Source organism: Echeneis naucrates, chromosome 4, assembly GCF_900963305.1.
Source record: "Echeneis naucrates chromosome 4, fEcheNa1.1, whole genome shotgun sequence".
Taxonomy (NCBI): Eukaryota; Metazoa; Chordata; class Actinopteri; order Carangiformes; family Echeneidae; genus Echeneis; species Echeneis naucrates.
This window is the reverse complement of record NC_042514.1, coordinates 13,507,475-13,527,500: the sequence shown is the minus strand read 5'-3', so window position 1 is coordinate 13,527,500 and position 20,026 is coordinate 13,507,475. Positions and strand designations below refer to the sequence as shown.

Here is a 20,026-nt window from a genome sequence, read left to right as displayed (position 1 = left end):
TACATCTGGAGCACATTTTCGTTGTTCATTGTACTTGACAGCACGTTAAAAAATTTATGCCAAGTGTAGAGGAATGCTGTGGCAATGAAAGGCCAATAAATCTGCATGTGGTTGAATGAGAAAAGCTCATAATCAAGTTGTTGTGCACACTTTTCCTGTTTTCCCTCGAGTGTAGTTCACAGACATCTGTGTGTGGAGAAGGAGGTAGAGTGAGGAAGCTGCCCACAGAGCAGATGTGCCAAATGGCTGATTTTGATTTAGGTGTATGTGGAAAATACCAAAATGCGCACGCAGTTTTTATGTGTACTCTTTGTGTAATGAGTTATATTTGAAATTTCCTTATAAGGAACTTATATAATTGCAGTATCGTGCACATGTCTGCCATTTGAGTAGCTCCATTTTATATCTTTTTCTAGAGTTAAACTAACTTCTAGACATAATAAAAATAAAATGAAGGGTCAGTGGACCTTGGGAGCTTGAACTAAAGACTAAAGGATGAGGTTTGTACAAAGGTCAGTGGAGGATATTCTATTTTTAGATATGTTTTGTCCCTGCTGCTTGGAGAGGATGAGTGTATATGTATTTCACTAGGAGTGCAAGGTGTTTTTCAGTGAGTAGTTTCTTAGTCACGGGGGAATTTAGATACTCTGTTCAATGGTGTGCTATTTCTTAAGGCTGTACTATTATTCTACAAGTAGGAGTTTGTATTTTTATCTCTTTGCTTTATTCTATCTATCTATCTTTCTTTCTTCATGAGAGGAGCAGAAATGTCTGTGTGTGACCTAAGAATATGTTTCCTGCCTGGAGTCCTTACAAGTCAACTTCTTAAGCACAACTATCGTACCATAATTAACTAGCTTTTACTTTCCTTCTAATATTTAGATAGCAGCTCATTATTGTGACTCACAGTGCCTCTGCTTCGGCCTTTCCCTCAGGACCTGTCGGCTCTGCAGTGTGAGGTTTGTGTCCTAGTGTTTTCTGTGACTGACAGGCGGAGCTTCCACCGCACTGCTCAGCTCCGACTCCTCTTGAGAGAGACTCAGCCGCAAACTCCCATCATCCTTGTTGGTAATAAGAGTGACCTTGTTCGCACGCGTGAAGTCACATCTCAAGGTGAGATGACCTACCATTTTTTTTCCACTTTTTAAAAAATTGCTACGTTCGGTTATCGTGTACATGTTTACAGTTGGTGTTGATATCTTCTGCCGTTTATCTGTGTCAGTAAATAATAACATTGGGTGAAATTTTTGAAAATGTCAGTGTGGGAGTATCAGGGGAGCCATGAGAGCACTGGGAATGGACTGTCAGTTTACATTCATGAGTTCACAGGTGATTACAGCCAGCATATGGCCTACCCACAAAATGAGCACTAGTGAAAATTTGATTTTCAAAGCCTACAGTAAATCCTCCTCTTCAAATTAATATCCACAGCTATATGGGCAAACGCATCTGGAAATAAAGACTTTTAGGGAGAAGTTAACTCTGACTCCCAAAGTGTATTTTGGCAAGAAACATCCAGCCAACGTCCCAGTTCTTCATTATTTATACATGCAACACTAATGGCCCCTCTGGTCATTTAAAAGATAGAATGAAAAATAATATAATTTTCATAATTGAAAATAATTCACATTATAGGGCCAATTTTCATCAACACGTGAAGTCTCTTTAAGAAGTTTTTCCACATTATCAGCATTATGCAGCAAAAGTAGCTGTATGAGGACACCCTGAGGAGGCGAGGAACTCATTTTGAGAAAGTTGACCCTGGGGAACTCCTGAATAGCATGGGGTACCTAGCAATTGCCTACCACCCCTTTATGACAAGCTATATAAATAAATAAATAAATATATATATATATATATATATATATATATATATATATATATATATATCTCATCAGCACATCTTCATGTGCTGTTATTGCACATTTAAATTCGATGAAGTTTGATGAAGCAGAAGACAAAAATATGACAGCTAATTTGGCTTTGCCTCCAGGCCTGTTGTGTTGCACGAACAGTGTTATTGTTATGTAGAGTAGTCTTTTTTCTAGAATGGACATGATTGTCCAGTGTCAGTGCACGCGGCTGTTTTCCACCATGGCCTGTTTGACCTGTTTAACATATCATCCTCTCAATCACCTCCTCCCCTCTCCTCTTCGTCTCTTCCATCAGAGGCCATGTCCAGCGCTGCCCTCTTCAACTGTCTCTATCTGGAGATCTCTGCCTCCCTTGATCACCGCACACCAGAGCTCCTTGACTGTGCGGTGAGGTTAGCCAGGGGCCAGTCGCCATGGCCACCAGGGACCAACGCGGAGGACTTGAGCGGAGGAAACCAACGCGAAAGCATCACCTCCCGTGCCAAACGTTTCCTGTCCAGCCTGGTGCCCCGCTACCCCAGAGAGCGAGAGGTGGGCAAGTTCCTGAGGCAGAAGTCCCGCTCTTGCCATGACCTCGGGGCGCTGTGATTGGTTGCCATCAGAAGGTTTGATTGTTGGATTATTGACAGAGATAATTTGAAGTGATTTCATATATCAACAAAGTGTCGAGGAGGAGGAAGTGATATAGCAATTACTGAACAAGAATGGAGGATAAGCCAGACTGATAGCAGGATGATGATACAGAGTGACAAGAATGTTAGTGATGATTAGATGTAGAGTGATACAAAAAGTTTGTACGCAAGATGACAGAAAGATTATAATATTCTTGCAGAGCATATGTAAATAAACTGTAGTTGTGAAAGTAAGCAGCCAGCCCAGCCTAATAAATTGCTTTTTTGAGTCTTCACAATGTCACTGCTTGGCTTTGACTTGGTTTTTAACAATTGTTACATTTAGCTCACTGATGCAGAGAGCAGCGGTCACATTTAACAGCAGTTAAAGCACAGGCTGAAACCCCGACCACACACGTTCATAACTCATTAGTGGGCTAGACTTTGCTGATGATTCATGTTGTGTTCCTTTACTCTCAACTGCGGCCATGGCAAGCAGGGAAACCGTGTGAGTCCAGTCAGGAAAGCTGGGAATATAAGAGATAAATAAAACTGAGACATAAAGAGCTCAGCATAGTTATGAGAGAGCGAAAGGGTGGTTGTTGTATGGTGATTGTTGCCATGTTACAGTTGTCACGGCAACCCGCAGAGAGACACATACTGTTGTCCATTACGTTGGCTTTACTCCTGATTCCCATGCTGATTATTGATTTCAAGACGGGAGGGTTGAGTTTTTTTCCAAACATGAAATTAAAACAAAAAAAAAAAAAAATGAAATACAGAGGATTTCAGTCAGATAACAGCTTCTCCACGCTCATATGTATCACTCCTTACCCTCAACACTTCCATCTTCCCACGTCCACCTACATGTACAGAAGGATTTAACACATCACGGGTCATTATATCCATCACCTATTATCAAAGGGATAGCTGTGCTATAAAAGGAGTAAAAGATAAAATGGTGGCATTATATTCTGACTCATTCCGTTGGCTGCAAACTGCTCGAGCAGAGGAAGATTTGGGGTTGTAAGCACAACCCACAGGCTTTATCTTGTGGCCAGGTTGAAGGCCCTACAACTGAACTAATAATGAAGGTAACATGAAAGCTTTATGGGAACTATTCATGAATAGCAGGATTCCCTGCAATGACAAATGAGTAGTAAGATAAGTAGAAGCATTACTGCTTCCCGACAGAGATTTATGCTCAAGCTAAAATAAACAGTCACCGAAAAAGAGCTCTGATTACCACATAAATTTATAAAATGGTGCAGCCATTGGTAGAAAGTGAAATCCAGAAGGGGTAATACACAATTTACTGACAAGAAAAATGCTCTTTATTCATGTATATAACTGATCAGTTTTGTTGAAGTAAATGCCGTAAACTTAGTTTTAACCACACTTTTACTTTATCAAAATTACCTTCAGTGTTTGTTTAAAAAGTCCATAACCCCCAGGTGCACAAAGGTGATTAAATTGTGTTGAGAGTAGACAGTTTACTTGCTACTGCTTACTACTATTTTGTGTTTTTTTTTTTTTTTTTGTACTTAAATGTGAGAGAGTGAGGGGTCAGTGATAATTATAGGTTGTCAAGAGGAAGATGAGAAACACCTAATCTTGTGTCTCTTCAGCAGGGGCATAAGATGATCTCCATTCAACAATTTGTGCAAAGAGAAGTCCTGACTATATGTTGAGCACATAAAAGGACACCTTCAGAACTTTCACATTTCCATATAAAAAAAAAATAAAAAAATAAAAAAATTTTGATTTATCTTAGGAGGTATTGTAATATTGTAGGAAACTAGATTTTTGATTTCAAGAGCTATAATTGTTGAAATTAAAACATGAAAGTCTTGACCCACTCAAATTTACTATAGAATGAACTTTTAGCTTTTTGAGGTGAATTAAAACTTTTGAGATGTAGATGGTCAGCCTGCTCTGGAATTTTGCACGTTTCACCAGTTATCTGCAGCCTGACTAACAAACACATACAAAAAAAATCATTGACTGCAGGATTAAGACCACATCTATTAAATTATTTAAATCTATGCTATATGAAAATCATTTGTGCAAAGCTCTTTATCTCATTGGGAGTGACTGGATTTCAGCACAGATGTTTTTCCTCCCAGGACATTTTCAACACAAACTCACCACAATAACAGTTTGTGGTCTGTTGATCTTATTTTAGTGTTCCTTGGTCTGAAAGAAGAAACATGCTTTGATTTAAAGTGCCACGGTACGGTTTAAACAACATTTGAGTTTTATTAGGAAGGTTTTAATTCCCCCCCTCAATGGAATGATTTATATTTGTTATTTTATCATCATAGACAAAGTCAAGGCAGTGACACAGAACTTCGAAAAAAGAAAAAAGGAGCACACAAGGCTCAAAACAGTGTTGAGCTACTTCAGAGGCTGCAGGCCTGTAGCTTCTTGTCAGCCAGCTTGAGAGACACCCAGGTGTTGAGCATTGAGGCTCTCAGTTTGCACCACACCAGGTGATCGGTCATGCCGAAGATCTGCGCCGCAAACTGAGCAGCAGCGTCAGGGGAGAGGATCGTGGCACACCCAAGACCTGCAAGGGTGGAGTGGATTATAGGTTCAATTACTATAATGAATAAACCGATATGGTTCAGCACAGAATACAGTTAGAGCTACACTTACCGCTTGGCATACGGAGTGACGACCACACATCTTGGGCACCCCAGTCTGGAGTGAGAGGTGGGCAGTTGATGACTGGATAAGCAGTGTTGCCTGACATCACTGGACCAAGACCGTTGCTTCTACCAGCCACAGCCACAAACACAGTAGGGATGCCATCACCTGAAGAAAAAACAGACATGATGTTAGATAAGCTCACTTCTTTTATTTCTCACTTGAAAGGAATCCAATAACAAAAGCAAACCTTCATATTCTGCTTTGATGCGGAGTGTCTCATCTGGACCTTTGTGAGCTGAGGTGACTCTGAGAGCACAGTGGATTCCATAGGAGGTACAAGCCTTCTTGATTTTTTCACAGTGGGCCATGTCTGAGGTGGAGCCCATCAGAACTACCACTCTTCCACTCGCCTGGGGCTCCAACAGTAGCTACAGACAGCGCACATCACACTTAGAGTTGATATAAGATGAGATATAGTTTATTTGTTCCCATGGAGAACTAGTCTGGCCAACAGAAGCTTAAAATCCTCTGAGTGGAGGATATGGGACTGATCAGCCAGTACCTTCTGAACACCTATCAGAAAGGACCGCTCCATAGATTTTAATAGCAGTAAGCACAATTCTTGTTTTTAGGTGGGCAAGGTTGCCATACCTGACGAGACTCTCCAATGCAGTTTAAACAATTGAAATATGAATAAGACTGGAGAGCAAAGAAAATTAGAAAACTTGTTAACTAAGCCTGTGCTAAGAAGAACTACAGACTAGGTTAGGAAAAAGTTCATCATACCTTGACCCTCTCAGAGACCCACTCAAAGTTCCTCTTCACCATCTGCATGGCCTCTGGGGTAACTTCTTTAAGGTCACGGTACACCTAAAGACCCCCCACCCAAAAAATAAAAACTTCATTCTTGAGACACACACACACACACACACACACACACACAGACAGACACACACAGACAGACACACACAGACACCTCCTGACCTGCTTATCCTTTTGCTGACTACGATCTCCAGCTGGCCACAGCCTCCATGAATCATTGTCGATCACATCAGCAAGAACAATCTCTTGAGTTTTCACATTCACGCCAAACTCAATCTATTGGTGGGAAAAATGTCTGTCATTAACTGTACAGCAGCTGCAGGAGCTCATAAAACTGATTGCATCAAAATAGTACATTAACCAGCAGAGGGCAACCCTGCTCTGCAGATACCTTCATATCCACCAGGGTGCAGTTCTGAGTGGCCCAGGCCTTTTCCAGAATCTCAAAGATGGCCACAGTGCTGCGGTTCATGATGTCCACCTCACACTGACCAATAGTGAGCCCAGCCAGGCAGAACCTGGCCTCCAGGAGCTGCTCCTCAGACCACTGAGGATCATTGTTGGCATCATCCTGTTGCAGAGAGAAAATGTATTGTTGAATGCAATCTGGCCCCTGACTGAGCCAAGTTACGGCACAATCAAGCTCACGTTTCAGACTCACTTTAAAGAACATTTCCATCTTCAGTGGTGAGAAGCGATAGCCTTCTTTGACACCTGGATTCCTCTTGAGGAAGGAACCCGTCGCCACCCTCCGACATACCCACTCAATGGGGATCATTTCACAATGGGCCGCAATGAAAGCTGTGTCTGAATGCTGCTTCACAAAGGCAGATTTAATACCTGCACAATAGAATAGATTATAAATCAGAGTGCGAACAAAGATGAACATATCTGAGACTTAATTTTATGACGTTATGCTGAATGAGTTGGATAAGAGGGAGACAGCAGCAGTTGAAATGCATTCTGGTGAATTAAATGTAACAATGTTTCAAGTCACAAGACAGCCGTTACACAACTCATCTGTCACACACTGATGAGTGGCAGAAGGGTCAGAAGTACCCAATTTCTTCTAAATTAAAACTGGGTGGACAATAATTTTGGAATGTTGGCCTTTCAAGACCCGATTATTTAACTTTACAGAGAAAGACCTGGCTTTCATCATTTCAAAAGTTTGTCATGGTAGAAAATACCATTTATCTTGACACTGATCTTCTTGATACACACAAATTGCTAAACATGATCTAAAACAATGAGGCAATTGACAGCAAATGGTCAGCTATTTTAATAATACTACTGTACAATTAATGGAAGTGCAACTTTTATGAGAAAAGACAAAGTGTGTCACAGCATTATGTGCATTATTGGCACCATAATGCCGCCCTCCTACTCACTCTCCAGATGGGCAGCAATGTGCTTGTTTTGCACAAGACCCAACAAAAATCATTCAATGGTGATTTGGCTGCAACAGAAAAAGGTAAAAAAAAGTCCAAAGGTTTTATTTATTTATTTTTATTTTTTTTGGCTTTCTTAATACTGACCTTTTATCTCATTGACTAGTGGGGTGAAAACGGAGGAGGTTCAATAGATTGCGTGCCAAAATGTTCATGTTGTGCAATACTCAACTAATTTGATTTTGATTGTGAGTGCCAAATTATGTTTCCCGCATGCGAAAAAGATAGTGAGGGAGCTGTTGTAGCCCAAGCTTTCGTCTATACAAACTGACTTTTCAAGTTAACTGTATCACAACTTCAGCTCGGTGCATTTACCAGATTCCTGCAGCAGCTTGAACACGCAGCTCGTGGTTTTGTTGGCGATGGCAGCCTTGCCCTCCATTTGATCCTTCCTCACCGCGTTCCCAGCGGTGATCTGGTCTTTGGACTGGACCAGAACCAGTCCAGGCTGGTCCACCAGCTGAAAAATCTGCTTCGTTTTTCCCTCATTAAGTTTCTCGCCGAGCTTCAGATCTATATGAAAAGAAAAAAAAAACAGGCACAAACAGGCGGTGACCCTGCGGCTGATCGATGCTGCACATGTCAGTCTAAATGTAAAGCGGCTGTTCATCGCGGTACTGTACCTGAGGCGGAGGCCATGATGGAGGTCCTTGTCGACTTAGAGCCCTGGCAGACAGAAGCAGACAGAAGCACACACTGAGCAGCACACTTTCTCTAAAGTGTTGAGCTCACACGCAAGTAGCGAGGAAAGTTGAGTCTGTCTTACATACTCCGACAGCCAATCACATCCCTCAACTGATTCAGACAACCAATCGGATCGGCGCATTGATCGTCACATGGTGGGAGGACGCGCCGTCAAATATTTAGCAAGAAGACTTTTTATTTGATGTTGCACCACAAAACAAGCCAAATTTCCCTTCCTGATAAGAGCACTTTATCCAGGAACTCCATCAACAGAAAACAACGGGTTTCTTAACCGAGTTGATTGCTTTAACTTAAGATTAGTTGTTACCTTATTCTTCGCAAAAAAAAACCCCCAAAAACCCGCGTGTTTCGTCAGATCGATATGTTTGATCACTTTGATTGCTTTTGGTGATGACGACGCTGTTCCCTTTAGACTGTTAAATCCGCATGGAAGCCGCTTCCTGACCAGCTCCGGACTTTATAACCGCTTCAACGATGTCAAGTGAGTTTTAACGTTTTAACGAGCTGCACGTGTTCGGTAGGTACCGTTTTAGCTCGTGAGGGGCACGCACGCACGCACGCGCGCGCTCACTTCAAACGAGACCGCTGGTGCGCGTTTGGCGGCGGACCGGGAGAAGCGGCTGGCGGACATGGAGTTTGAAGAGTCCGGTATCGGGGAGGAATGCGGAGTTTTCGGGTGTGTGGCCGCCGGAGAGTGGCCCACACAGTTGGAGGTGGCTCAGGTCTTAACTCTGGGACTGGTGGCGTTACAGCACAGGTGAGTAACGGAAAGGTGTGTTACACTGGTTGCGCAATGTAAAGGACGACGACGGTAAAAAAAAAAAAAAAAAAATTGCATTAACACCTTAACTTTCCTAACTATTTTACGAGTTATAAAAGAAGCGTATTCTTTCAGATGTTTTTCAAATGATGTCGGTCTCCTGAATTTGGTTGAAGTTGGCACTTTGGTTCTATTCAACAGGTCACCCATGTTTGTGATAACAGCAAAGCTCATATCAGCTGTTTGTTTGCGTGAAAACAAACGTGTGACAGCAGACAACGGAGATAAATGTTCCAAATGAGAGGAAGACTAATGCACACACTGACTGTCTTTAGGAAAGAATGAACAGAAGTTCCTTAGTTTTCCTTAAGACAATTATGTTTATTTTCATAGATTTAACCTTTATGATGTTGATGAAGTGGTTGGTTATGTACTTTGAAAAATGTATGACTATATGAATAAAGTTGTTGGATACGTGGGTTGATGTATTGTTGGGGCTGTGATTCATAAAGACAGTTTTAGATGTCTTCACAGTTAACATTGGTAACTTGATGGTTCATTGTCTGTCATCATTATTAGTATTAGGTATTACCTGTCTCCCAGGGGATGGATCAGGGGAGGCCATTGAACACACTGACTTGATCTTTATTATTGGGACGTGATCCTGCTCTTCTTTACACTGGGCCACCACCATATCATTAAAGTCAGAGCCAGTGTATAGTTTTTTTATTGCTGTCTGGAGTTTGGGGTCTGAAAAGAAGAATAAAGGCAGGTTTAACCACTGTGCCGCCATGCTGCCTTATTTATATAGTCTGTTAGATGGAATGACTTATGGCTATTCTGTGAAGTTAAAATGACACAACAAAAGGATGAAGAAGGCTGGCTGTGCTGGACTGGGCTGCATATATAGCTGAGGGAAGTGATTGTAAAGTTATGACATCATAAAAAATGGGTGACGTCTTTGAGGGTTGCCACTTGAGTGGATTGTGACACATTCGTAGTATTAAAACTAAATCTAATCTCTTTTTAATCGGAAAACACATGGATATCTCCCTTGTGGGACCTTGTAAAGCTAATCTCGCAACACTGGTCATGCCATTTGTTAGCAGTTACAACTGTATCCTTATCCATAATTGGATTAAGGCTACATGACACATCATGTGATTGAAACAGATGTTTCAAAGCCTTCAGTCAGTTGTGAAAATCATGTGAGATGCAGAGTGAGACAGTGTCTCAGCTAGTCACCTTGATCCAAGGATTTCCTCTTCATTCCTCTGTTTGCAAAGTGTGTATCCTCTTTATCTAATCTAGTTTCAGAAGAGTCTGAAAACAAAATACAATATATAATGGTTACAGAACAGCAAACCGTTCTCTCAACACAGACAATTTATTTCCTGTGCTGTGTAAAGTGAGCCAGAAACTTCTGTGATTTTCAGGGCTGATTAAACCATACAAAATAATACATACATAAAACCTTACAAATCAGTTAAATATGTTTCTCATTCATGTGGATAAAATATTAAGAAACTCACTTTACCTCAGTGTTTTACCCTATTACTTAACTGAAAAGAAACAGCTTTTATTCTTTTTTTTTTAGCTAAAAAAAAAAAGATATTTTCAATTAGAGTAATTGCCCATTTCTTTTAAGAATCTTCCTTGTGAACTGTCCTTATGATCCAGGATAATCCATACCAGAACAGAAACACCTTCACTCCAGATGAATAAATAATGATACTGGGCTCACCCACTAATCTGTGCTGGTGATCCAAGCGATGCTCCTTAACTTTATGTGGCCTCAGTTCTTCGATGCTTGGCGTAACATCGAGGCTTATAGATGAGACAGAGTCAGAACTACAAGTTTTCTCCTCCATTGCTCCAAACATTGGGGTCGTCGTGTTGGCCTTTGTCAGATAGATGTCTACACGGTCTCTCTCTTTACATCCGTCCAACATAAGTCCTCCTGAATTTGCTTGGGGATCCGTGGCATGTGGTGAGCCATTTCTTGTGTGATTCATAATGGCGTCCACCTCCTCATAGAACCTCATAAGGCGTCTTGGGTCACTGTCATCAGTCTTACCCCTTTGGAGGGATCGGTAAAGGTACTTGAGGTTTTTGTACTTGGTATGGCACTGTTTCCAGTCGCGTTCAATGCCTTGCTGCATCAGCCTGTTGGAGATCTGAACAAAGATATCTCTCTTCCTAGTTGAGCTCTCGAGCTGCCTGCACACATGCTCATCAGACCAGATTTGAATTAGCGCTCGCACCTCTTGGTCGCTCCAGTTTCGACCTGTGTCTGACACAGTGACCACGTGGAACTGGTCAGAACTGGATGGATCTGTTAGATGGAGTCAATAAAATTGAATGAAGGAAACAAACAATTAAAGACACTGTACTGATCATATGATATGTGAAATGACAAACCTGCTCCTCTCCATTTTGCTTCCATGTCTCCATCCACATCGCAGTCATCACTATTGTCATCTGGAAACAAACAAGCAGTAGTTAGTGTTTGTTCTTTTAGCTTTGGACTTTAAAACTTGAGAATGTGGTTCAGACTGAATACATACCATCATCAATCTCTATTACAACTTCACCTTCTGAGGCCGTCATCGGTGCTGTGTGGCTTGCTTGTGTTTTTATCTTCCCTGCTGCCATGTCACCATCATATAGTCTCTTCTGCATTTCCATAGTCCCATTTTCCAGTCCGCGGTCCAACAGGATGGCCTCCACCTCATCAAAGAACTTCATGTACTTCCCCGGACCCCCTGCTGTGCTGCCCCCAGCAGCGTGAGCACTTTTGGCAGTTTTGTAGTCATACTTCAAGTTCTTATATTTAGTTCGACATTGTTTCCAGTTGCGTACCACCCCAAAGTTGCGCTGCATCTGACGGGCCATCTCTTGGAAGATGGACTTGTTGCGCAGTGTGCACTTCAGGCGATCTCGAATACGCCAGTCAGCCCACACACAGAGCAATGCGCGCACCTCATCATCTGTCCAGTGGCGCCCCCCCTCTTCGGCCACGCTCGACGTGTAAGGAACAGACTGATGGATTCGACTCTGGATTCCTGTACACATACGCAAATGCAGATCTTGGGGTGGATCTTGTATAACATGTTAAAGTCAACATGACTTTTGTGTAGTTAAAATCTTTAGAGCGGAAAAAGTGTTTCAGCCCTAAAATACCTCCACTTAAATGTTCTCTCCTCTGATATTTAAGTTTAAAACTACAATGTGTTGAACCTATTCATATGGTGTGATCATCAGCGCTAGAGCTTGGGTTAAACCTACATTTACCTTCCTGCATTGGGATTGTGACTGAGGAAGGGAAGACTCCTCTTTGATTACCCACATCTTCCACCTCTTCCTCCCAGCCCTGCACCGGCCTTCCATCCACTCTGGGGCTGTAGTTTGCTGAAGTGCCTGCTGCTGCGTCAGGCTTCCTGCTCTGAAGTCCCAGGCTCTTGCACTTGGCCTGACACTCCCACCAGCCGCGCACAATACTGAGCCTCCTCAGACGCTCTGAGATCAACTCAAATGTGGCTCTGCTCTCAGCTACGTGCTGAGCTCCCACTTCGTCCCACACGGACATGAGAGCCAGTACCTCTGCCTCCCCCCACTGCCTCTCCACTGAGCCTTTTTCTGCCACCACCTCCATATCACCTCCTCTTTGTCTCTCTGCTCCTTTCTCCATGTTTGAGCTGACCTGGAAACGCTTTCTTTCCCCCTAGCTCGTCTGTCTCTGCTGCCCGGTTCCCTAGGCAACCAGGCGGTTAAGCCTGAGAGCAACGCCTCCATGCAGAAAAGCAGCCTCACCACTGGCTTAAGCTGTGTGCTGAAGGGGCGGGACCAACTGTAATCTGAGAAGCAGCTTGGTAAATAGGCTGAAACTGCAGCAAGGCAACTCTCCCTCCTTGGCAGCCACAACACAGAAGCAGATGTTTCTCCTCTTGTTCTCCTCATTTCTGGCCCCACCCCCATCCCTCCGCCGTCAGTCTGACGGGTTCAGTTTGCCTCAAGGCTTATATCAGGCTTCAGGAATTGAACAAGTTTTTTCATTTTCAGACTTGCAGAAAATAAAATGAAGAGCCATTCACTACAAAACTCGTATCTCCCTAGTATTTTGACATTGTTAAATTTTACATTCCTGTTTCTGCCTGCCCAGGGGGCAGGAAAGCGCTGGGATCGTTACAAGTGATGGAGCCAGCTCACCTACATACACAGCCCACAAGGTAGAGTAAATCATGAGCAGAAACACCTTCACTAATTATACAGAACTGTGATATAACTCACACTGTAAAGGTTACACACTGGGACTCTTATTTTTTAAAATGCTTTAAATGTGGCTAAGGCTTTAATTGTTTAGTTTAATTTTTGTCTTCTTTTCCACTTTTGTAACATGTAACATTATCACAGTATTTATAGAGATTTTGCAAGTGTAACCTTGTCTCCTTCCCGCATTGTGGCTTTGTTTTTAACAGGGAATGGGACTAGTTAACACTGCTTTCCCGCCTGAGGCTCTTTTGAAACTGCGCTATGGTAACCTTGGCATTTGTCACACGCGCTATTCAACCACTGGAATCTCTGAGCTGCAGAACTGCCAGCCCTTTGTCGTGGATACGTTGCATGGCAAGATCGCTGTAGCACATAATGGAGAGCTGGTTAATGCTCAAGCATTGCGGAAAAAGGTGAGCATGACCCCAGGCTCAGCCACACTGAATCTGGTGCATGTAAATGCAAATCCTTTGCTACTGGGTTTCTAAATAATCAACTCTAGATCAGAGTAACATATGTCTTGCATCAACAGGGTAAACACTTGGAGACTAGCTGAAATTACCCATTTTAAATGAAATAGTTTTTATAAATGCACTCTCCAGGTAATGCGCCATGGTGTAGGCCTCTCCACCTGCTCAGACAGTGAGCTCATCATCCAGCTGCTGGCATTGACTCCACCTATGGAAGAGCTGGATGCACCTGACTGGGTGGCCAGGTCAATCTCATGATATAATACTATGCATAGTGTTAACAATTTTCTAAGCAGCATTTTAATAGTTGCTGTCCTGTTTTTCAGAATTAAAAATCTCATGACCGAGACACCAACATCATATTCACTGTTGGTGATGTTTAAAGATGTTATCTACGCTGTGCGTGACCCTTATGGAAATCGACCTCTCTGCATCGGCCAGCTTGTTCCTATCTCTAAGCTCCACAGTCCAGGTATCCCAAACAAATTTATTTAGCTTCTTTTCATGTGACAGTTGCATCAGACACATATGTGCTGTGCTGAGGCCCCTTTGACCTCCAAATACCCAGCATTATCAGCAGGAAAAGATTCATGAGAGGTTATCAGTGTTTTGGCTTGAAATCCTTCTTATGTCATCTGCTGTCACTTCATTTTTGCGTGAGCTGGAGAATAAGTAACTTCACTCTCTTTCCATTTGGTCAGGTGCTGAAGAGGAGGACACGGAGGGGTGGGTTGTGTCATCAGAGTCCTGCAGTTTTCAGTCCATTGGTGCAAAGTACGTTTTTACCACTAACATATTGTCTTCTCACTAGAATTGTTAGTCATGGATAACAGCAATTTTTCTCCACTCAGGTACTACAGAGAGGTTCTACCAGGAGAGATAGTGCAGATATCCAAACATGGTATCAAGTCTCTTAGTGTTGTCCCTCGTCCTGAGGGGGACCTCCCTGCCTTCTGCATTTTTGAATATGTTTATTTTGCCAGACCAGACTCTATTTTTGAAGGTATGAATAAATTCACTCGTACAACTCAATAATTCTGAATTACATGTCTCTCTTGACAAGTTATTGAGATACTGAAATTAAAAAAGTGCTGTGATATGCATTTTAAATCTCTGTACTGCAGGACAGATGGTCTATACAGTGAGGCAGCGCTGTGGTCGGCAGTTGGCTATAGAAGCTCCGACTGATGCAGACTTAGTCAGCACTGTGCCAGAGTCTGCAACCCCTGCTGCACTGGGATATGCCCAGCAGGTCTGTATACAACCTGTCTGCACAGAAATGCTGTCACACAAACACCTGCCTCCTCGATAGACCATCTCTTCCTCTCATAGGCTGGGTTGCCATACATCGAGGTTTTGTGCAAGAACCGCTATGTTGGAAGAACATTTATTCAACCAAATACCCGTCTGAGGCAGCTTGGGGTTGCCAAGAAGTTTGGAGCACTGACAGACAATTTCACAGGGAAGAGAGTGGTGCTAGTTGATGACTCCATTGTCAGAGGCAACACCATCTCCCCCATTATAAAACTGCTCAAAGAAGCTGGTGCAACAGAGGTTTGTCGATTCAAGGACATTACTTAATCTTCTATTTGTGGTGAAATGTTTTCATAGATGTAATAGTGTCATTTGTCTTTTAAACAATAGTTTAAATATATATATATATATATATATAAACTCTTTATACCTCTTGACTTACCAGTTAACTCATTAAAGATATATCAGATTTGGAAACCATCAAGATCTCAGGATGTACTGAATTGAATTGATTCACAAACATTGTGTTGACAGGTCCATATCAGAGTGGCCTCTCCACCAATCAGGTTCCCTTGTTACATGGGCATCAATATTCCGACCAAGGAAGAGCTCATCGCCAACAAGCCAGAATTTCAGAACATTGCTGGATACATTGGTAGGTGTTAAGGCAGGGGACCAATGCACTGTATCAAGTTGTTTGATGTGATGAACTCAATCAACTATCGATTTTAACTAATCCACCAACTGTTTTTCAGGTGCAGATAGTGTTCAGTATCTGACAGTGGAGGGTCTTGTATCGGCTGTCCAGGAGGGGATCTCGTTCCACCAGAACAAGATGATCGACTTCGGCAATAAGTCCGACAGGAGAGTAGGCCACTGCACTGCCTGCCTGACAGGGAAATATCCAGTGGAGCTGGAGTGGTAACGCCTGTACCAATGCCATGATGAGCCATTTTTACAGCAACACTGAGGATTCACTTCAAACTCCCACTGATGAAATAGTCACATTAGATTGGATGAGAAATGGTATGGTATTTCAGTTTGTTGTATATACAAAACATGCTTTGTTCCCACACTGAGTCATTGTTGTGCTCAGCTCCCTCATCCAGGAGCAGATGAAAATTCTGCGTTTGACCTTCAGGGGTTGTAGTTTAACCTGCAGTGATATTTCCTGCATCCTGTTGTGCACATCTGGCCATGCAACAATAATGTTTAATTTTTTTGACAATAACCTTGTAAATTTATTTTTAGTGTTGAACACTGTCACATTCCAAGTATTAAAAACTGAGCCTTGGAAAGTGTCATGTCAGCAGCTCACACAAGGCTAGTGACCAAAATTTAAACAATCTTTAGTTTCACCAATGACGTTTACTTTTCTAAAAATGTTTTTCTTTCTGAAGTTCACCACTATGTGTTTTTTTTTTTTTTTTTTTTTTTTTTAAGGGTACTCTGACTGGAAACTTTTTCTGAATGTGAAATGGAAAGTTTAAACAATAAATTTTTTTTCCCTGCCAACACATTAATACTGAAATACAATTTTATTTGAATAAAGAAGAACGATAAACATGATTCTGGATAAACCAAACAGCACACTAAGAACAGATAAAGGAATAAACCACATTGTTCAAATAAAACAGGGGCTTTAACAGTACCTATTTAAAAAAAAAAAAAAATATCACAGGAACACAAGTAAAGCTTACTGGCCAACACCCACACCTTTTAGGTCTTACTGCTGGCAGTGCAGTTAAGTGATCCATTTCTTGAGCTCAGATTGAACAAACGGAAAGGAACACACTTCCAGTGACACCCAGTCTGTTACCTGAAAGACTTAAATGCTTGCAGACAGTTCTTCTTTCCCTGTGTTTATCTGTGTTCACCATTTTCTGCAGATGTTGGAGAAAGGAGAGGGGCATTAAGCGAAAGTAAGAACAGTGGAAAACATACAGTACACAAAGTTGGTTTAATTACCTTGGGGAGTAGCCATATACCATTCTGCTCTCAAGCGAAACTCCTGTAAATAAAAATATAAATATTACAAACAAACAGCAGACCGATAAGCTCTGAGAAGTTCATGCAGTGTTTGATGGCTTACCTGGGGCAGAGTTGTCAGTTGCAGACGCAGGCGGGCCCTGTCTCTTCCAGACTTCCTGATGTACAATTGCTGAGCGCTGCTGCATGCTGAATTTGCTAAACATACTGTATTTAGTGGAACTATAGGTGAGGTCATCATTAGATAGCTCAGAGGGAGAGGCACTGAACCTCAGCATCTCATTCCTGTGCCGTTTGGACCCCGGGGAAGATGTGTAGCATTCATCCCTGGAGCGTTTTGACAGAGGATTACCACCACAGCCACCCTGCCTGTGGCGTTTCCTCAGGACAGAGCGTTGAGGCGACAAGGCAAGAGCTGCCAAAGCAGAGGAAGACTGGACTCTAACAGCATCAGAGCTTCTAGCACAGAAACGGCAGGGGGGACTGTTAAACAACGGAGATTTGTTCTGGCAGACGAACTTGTGGTAAAGCTTTATAAAGTCTTCATCAAGCTTTTTGGGCGAGGAGTCCTGGATGAACGGCAGTGAAGAATCAAAGGAAAGGTGCCGTCGGAGCCTGTGGGTGCCTGCTGCTGCTGCAGTTGAGTGAAGGAGCTGTAGCTGGCGCTGAGGGGAGAGATGGGAGTCCTGAGGGCAAAGCATCCTCAGTGGCACACAAGGCTTTCGTGAAGGGGATGACAGCGTGGTATTCAGTGTACGCTTGCTTGTAGGCTCTCTGGAGAAGTTTTCCAAAGCATATTTTTTGGGGCTTCTAGAAAAGCTTTGAGGTGATGCACTGAGACTCATCATCATCCTTCCTTTTAAGGGACTCTTCCTAACTGGGGAAGCGTAGGTAAAAGGGCTTTCTTTAACAACACTCATTTCTGACACATCCATGGGGCATTCAGCAGCCTGCTCTGAGTGTGCAGAGAGAGAAAACCTTTTAGAACTAAGAGGCAGGTCCAAGGACGCTTTTGCAGTGGGATGGCGTGAAGGACTGGCAGCACAAGAGTAGTTGAGTTTACCCAGTTGGGACGGATCAGACACAGTGAAGGTCTCATTCAGGGAGATCTCTTTTTGTGTAGGGGTGTCAGAGGGACCAGAGAAATCCATTACAAGGATAGGCTGGTGCTGCTGTCTTCTCAGGGAGCCGCTCTCAAACTCAGGAGGGCTCTGCTGTGCTTTCCAATCCTCCACATTGGTTTCCATCTGCAAGGAAGAGCAAGGGATAGATTCCGTACTCATGAATGACATTTTCTTCATGTTGTTGGAAGCCTCCTTGAGCGGCGCCTTTCTGGTTGTCTTTTTTGAGTTGCTGTCGGTGGGCCCGTGTGTGACAACAAAGGTGTTGTTGAGATTGACTCTGTTTGACTGCTTTCGCCACTTGCGGTACCTCCTAAGCACAGAGTCTGCAGCCTCAGAGACATTTTGCCGGTGCCAGGCTGTCTCTATTCGACTGACCATGCAGGGGTAGAGCTCAACAAAAGAGCTGCCATGACTTCTCAGAGTGATCTCCAGCTGCTCATCTTGGTCCTCTGGCTGGAGATCATTTTCCAATGAACTTCTCTGACTGTCATCCAAAGAGCTCACAGTCAGATGAGTTGTGTTACTTCTAGCTTTCTCTGTAAGACACAAGAAGAGACATGAGTCAAACTGAAACCAGAATAAAACTTGCTTTGCCTGCTTGTTCCTGCTCTGCCATAACTTGTCCTCCTAGGTTGTGCTTAAAAAAAATATATTCTTCTTACCATCATCATCCTCATCCTCCCCAGAAAGCTGTCTTGAAGAGGATACACAGGACTCGTCAGTTCTGCCATCTTGCTGTGTGAAGTCCAACTGATGATTGCACAACATAATGAATACCAGAACTTTTATATTTTTCACAAAAAACAAATAAAAAAAAAAAGCCCAAAACAACTATTTGATAAATAAAGATGTGTTTACCTGAGGGATTCTTGTAATGTCCTGCACTGTGTTGAGGAAATATCAAGGAATAAATGTATCTTTAGTATATATATATATATATCTTTAGAGGAACTATTGTAATATTAGCTGATAGACACCAACCTTTTGGTGACTGCTCTCTCAGATCTGACAGGCTCTGTGAAGAAAGCATGCGGTCAATTATAAAGTCTGCTGGCATACAAACCATCCACTGGCTCTGGTTAGTGTGTAATATTTGTTTATGGAGGCTCAAACCTTTGATTCCAGCTTGTTCATCACATTTTTGGAGTGTTTCATGTGGCTTTCAAGTGCTTCAACGTGCAAGGAGTCAAGACAGAGAGGATTAGGGGTGAACTCCAGGCACAGGCACAAATCAGGAAAAATATATATCAGGGCAACGGCGAACATTGATTTCGATTGATCGACCAAACTTCTCGATTAGTAATTTTTAAGCCGAAAAGAATAACAAAATTTCAACCGACGTGCCGCCTCGAGCCTTCATGTTTCAACATTGTGACTCAACAGTAACTTTCAGCTGCAGGCTGTCACACACTGACTGTCGCTTTTATTGTTCACTTACCTCTGTGTTTTGTGTTGTGGAGGTCCACCTCTATCCCCCCATCTTGGTACTGGAGTTTGGAATACTGTGGGGGGATAACTGGAAGGATTACTATGCTAATTTTTTTTAATATCTTTATTGTTTATAATCAAAGCTACTGGAAGCTAGCGTTAGCTCCTGTACGCTAGCGTTAGTTCAGCTCCATTACAACGACCACAACTCACCTTTTCTATGATTCTGTCCAGCGTCTGTTTGTAAGAGGCGCTGTTTTTATACAACCGTCTACTTAATTCGTCGTCCATGTTGCATTCAGAATAGGTTTTCTCGATCTCGACAGTACGAGCGCGGGATTTAAAAAAAAAAAAAAAAAAAAAAAAAAAAAAACGAGTTCGGGTTCAAAACGCTTCAATCACGAAGCGGCGAAAGGTGATTGGACAACAGACGCGGGGCGGTACATTCACGCTCATCGTAAATCCTGAAATCGTGTTTAGCGAAACAACATGTTCGAATTATTCGGTTAAATTAAAAACAGAAATTCTAATAAAAATAAATGTATATACCTATGTGTAGCTATAGTAAGTTGATGTAAATGGCGTTGACTTTTCTTTGTTGTCTACAGATGATG

General features: G+C 42.5%; 4 protein-coding genes across 4 annotated transcripts in view; 2 read left to right on the top strand and 2 right to left on the bottom strand.

Annotated features, from left to right (window-relative positions):
* LOC115042492 (GTP-binding protein REM 2-like) overlaps positions 1 to 2,757 on the top strand; it is a 4,635-nt gene extending 1,878 nt beyond the window's left edge. The window contains exons 5-6 of the mRNA XM_029500755.1: positions 936 to 1,113; positions 2,170 to 2,757. Coding sequence (XP_029356615.1) covers positions 936 to 1,113; positions 2,170 to 2,462 — 471 coding nt within the window. The 3' untranslated portion in view covers positions 2,463 to 2,757. The remainder of the gene's footprint in view (positions 1 to 935; positions 1,114 to 2,169) is intronic.
* Positions 2,758 to 3,988: 1,231 nt separating this feature from the next.
* paics (phosphoribosylaminoimidazole carboxylase, phosphoribosylaminoimidazole succinocarboxamide synthetase) lies at positions 3,989 to 12,592 on the bottom strand. The gene is made up of 15 exons (XM_029499503.1): positions 12,170 to 12,592; positions 11,443 to 11,940; positions 11,297 to 11,356; positions 10,620 to 11,210; positions 10,121 to 10,198; positions 9,468 to 9,625; positions 8,034 to 8,076; positions 7,726 to 7,923; positions 6,621 to 6,799; positions 6,351 to 6,530; positions 6,122 to 6,235; positions 5,924 to 6,007; positions 5,385 to 5,565; positions 5,144 to 5,302; positions 3,989 to 5,054 (listed from the first exon to the last, which is right to left on the bottom strand). The coding sequence occupies exons 1-15, from the start codon at positions 12,564 to 12,566 to the stop codon at positions 4,888 to 4,890; spliced, it is 3,087 nt and encodes a 1,028-aa protein (XP_029355363.1). The 5' UTR covers positions 12,567 to 12,592; the 3' UTR covers positions 3,989 to 4,887.
* Positions 8,283 to 16,390, top strand: ppat (phosphoribosyl pyrophosphate amidotransferase). Its single transcript, XM_029499506.1, has 11 exons — positions 8,283 to 8,872; positions 13,038 to 13,104; positions 13,354 to 13,560; positions 13,750 to 13,862; positions 13,944 to 14,089; positions 14,319 to 14,391; positions 14,469 to 14,620; positions 14,742 to 14,869; positions 14,950 to 15,171; positions 15,406 to 15,526; positions 15,627 to 16,390. Exons 1-11 carry the CDS (start codon positions 8,745 to 8,747, stop codon positions 15,794 to 15,796), a joined length of 1,527 nt encoding a protein of 508 aa, XP_029355366.1. The 5' UTR covers positions 8,283 to 8,744; the 3' UTR covers positions 15,797 to 16,390.
* LOC115041766 (uncharacterized) lies at positions 16,343 to 19,742 on the bottom strand. The gene is made up of 9 exons (XM_029499504.1): positions 19,626 to 19,742; positions 19,423 to 19,486; positions 19,098 to 19,153; positions 18,966 to 18,999; positions 18,843 to 18,868; positions 18,647 to 18,734; positions 16,964 to 18,520; positions 16,840 to 16,882; positions 16,343 to 16,754 (listed from the first exon to the last, which is right to left on the bottom strand). The coding sequence occupies exons 1-9, from the start codon at positions 19,701 to 19,703 to the stop codon at positions 16,745 to 16,747; spliced, it is 1,956 nt and encodes a 651-aa protein (XP_029355364.1). The 5' UTR covers positions 19,704 to 19,742; the 3' UTR covers positions 16,343 to 16,744.
* Between the last annotated feature and the right edge of the window lie 284 nt (positions 19,743 to 20,026).

Excerpts from the sequence above, each read along its gene's own strand:
- ppat (XM_029499506.1), top strand. The coding sequence starts at position 8,745 with ATGGAGTTTGAAGAGTCCGGTATCGGGGAGGAATGCGGAGTTTTCGGG. Across the intron at positions 14,090-14,318 it reads CTCTAAGCTCCACAGTCCAG|GTGCTGAAGAGGAGGACACG; the intron begins GTATCCCAAACA and ends CCATTTGGTCAG. Across the intron at positions 15,172-15,405 it reads AAGAAGCTGGTGCAACAGAG|GTCCATATCAGAGTGGCCTC; the intron begins GTTTGTCGATTC and ends TTGTGTTGACAG.
- paics (XM_029499503.1), bottom strand. The coding sequence starts at position 12,566 with ATGGAGAAAGGAGCAGAGAGACAAAGAGGAGGTGATATGGAGGTGGTG. Across the intron at positions 11,941-12,169 it reads CACAATCCCAATGCAGGAAG|GAATCCAGAGTCGAATCCAT; the intron begins GTAAATGTAGGT and ends GTATGTGTACAG. Across the intron at positions 6,236-6,350 it reads GCACCCTGGTGGATATGAAG|ATTGAGTTTGGCGTGAATGT; the intron begins GTATCTGCAGAG and ends TCCCACCAATAG.
- LOC115041766 (XM_029499504.1), bottom strand. The coding sequence starts at position 19,703 with ATGGACGACGAATTAAGTAGACGGTTGTATAAAAACAGCGCCTCTTAC. Across the intron at positions 19,487-19,625 it reads TGGACAGAATCATAGAAAAG|TATTCCAAACTCCAGTACCA; the intron begins GTGAGTTGTGGT and ends ATCCCCCCACAG. Across the intron at positions 19,000-19,097 it reads TGAACAAGCTGGAATCAAAG|AGCCTGTCAGATCTGAGAGA; the intron begins GTTTGAGCCTCC and ends CTTTCTTCACAG.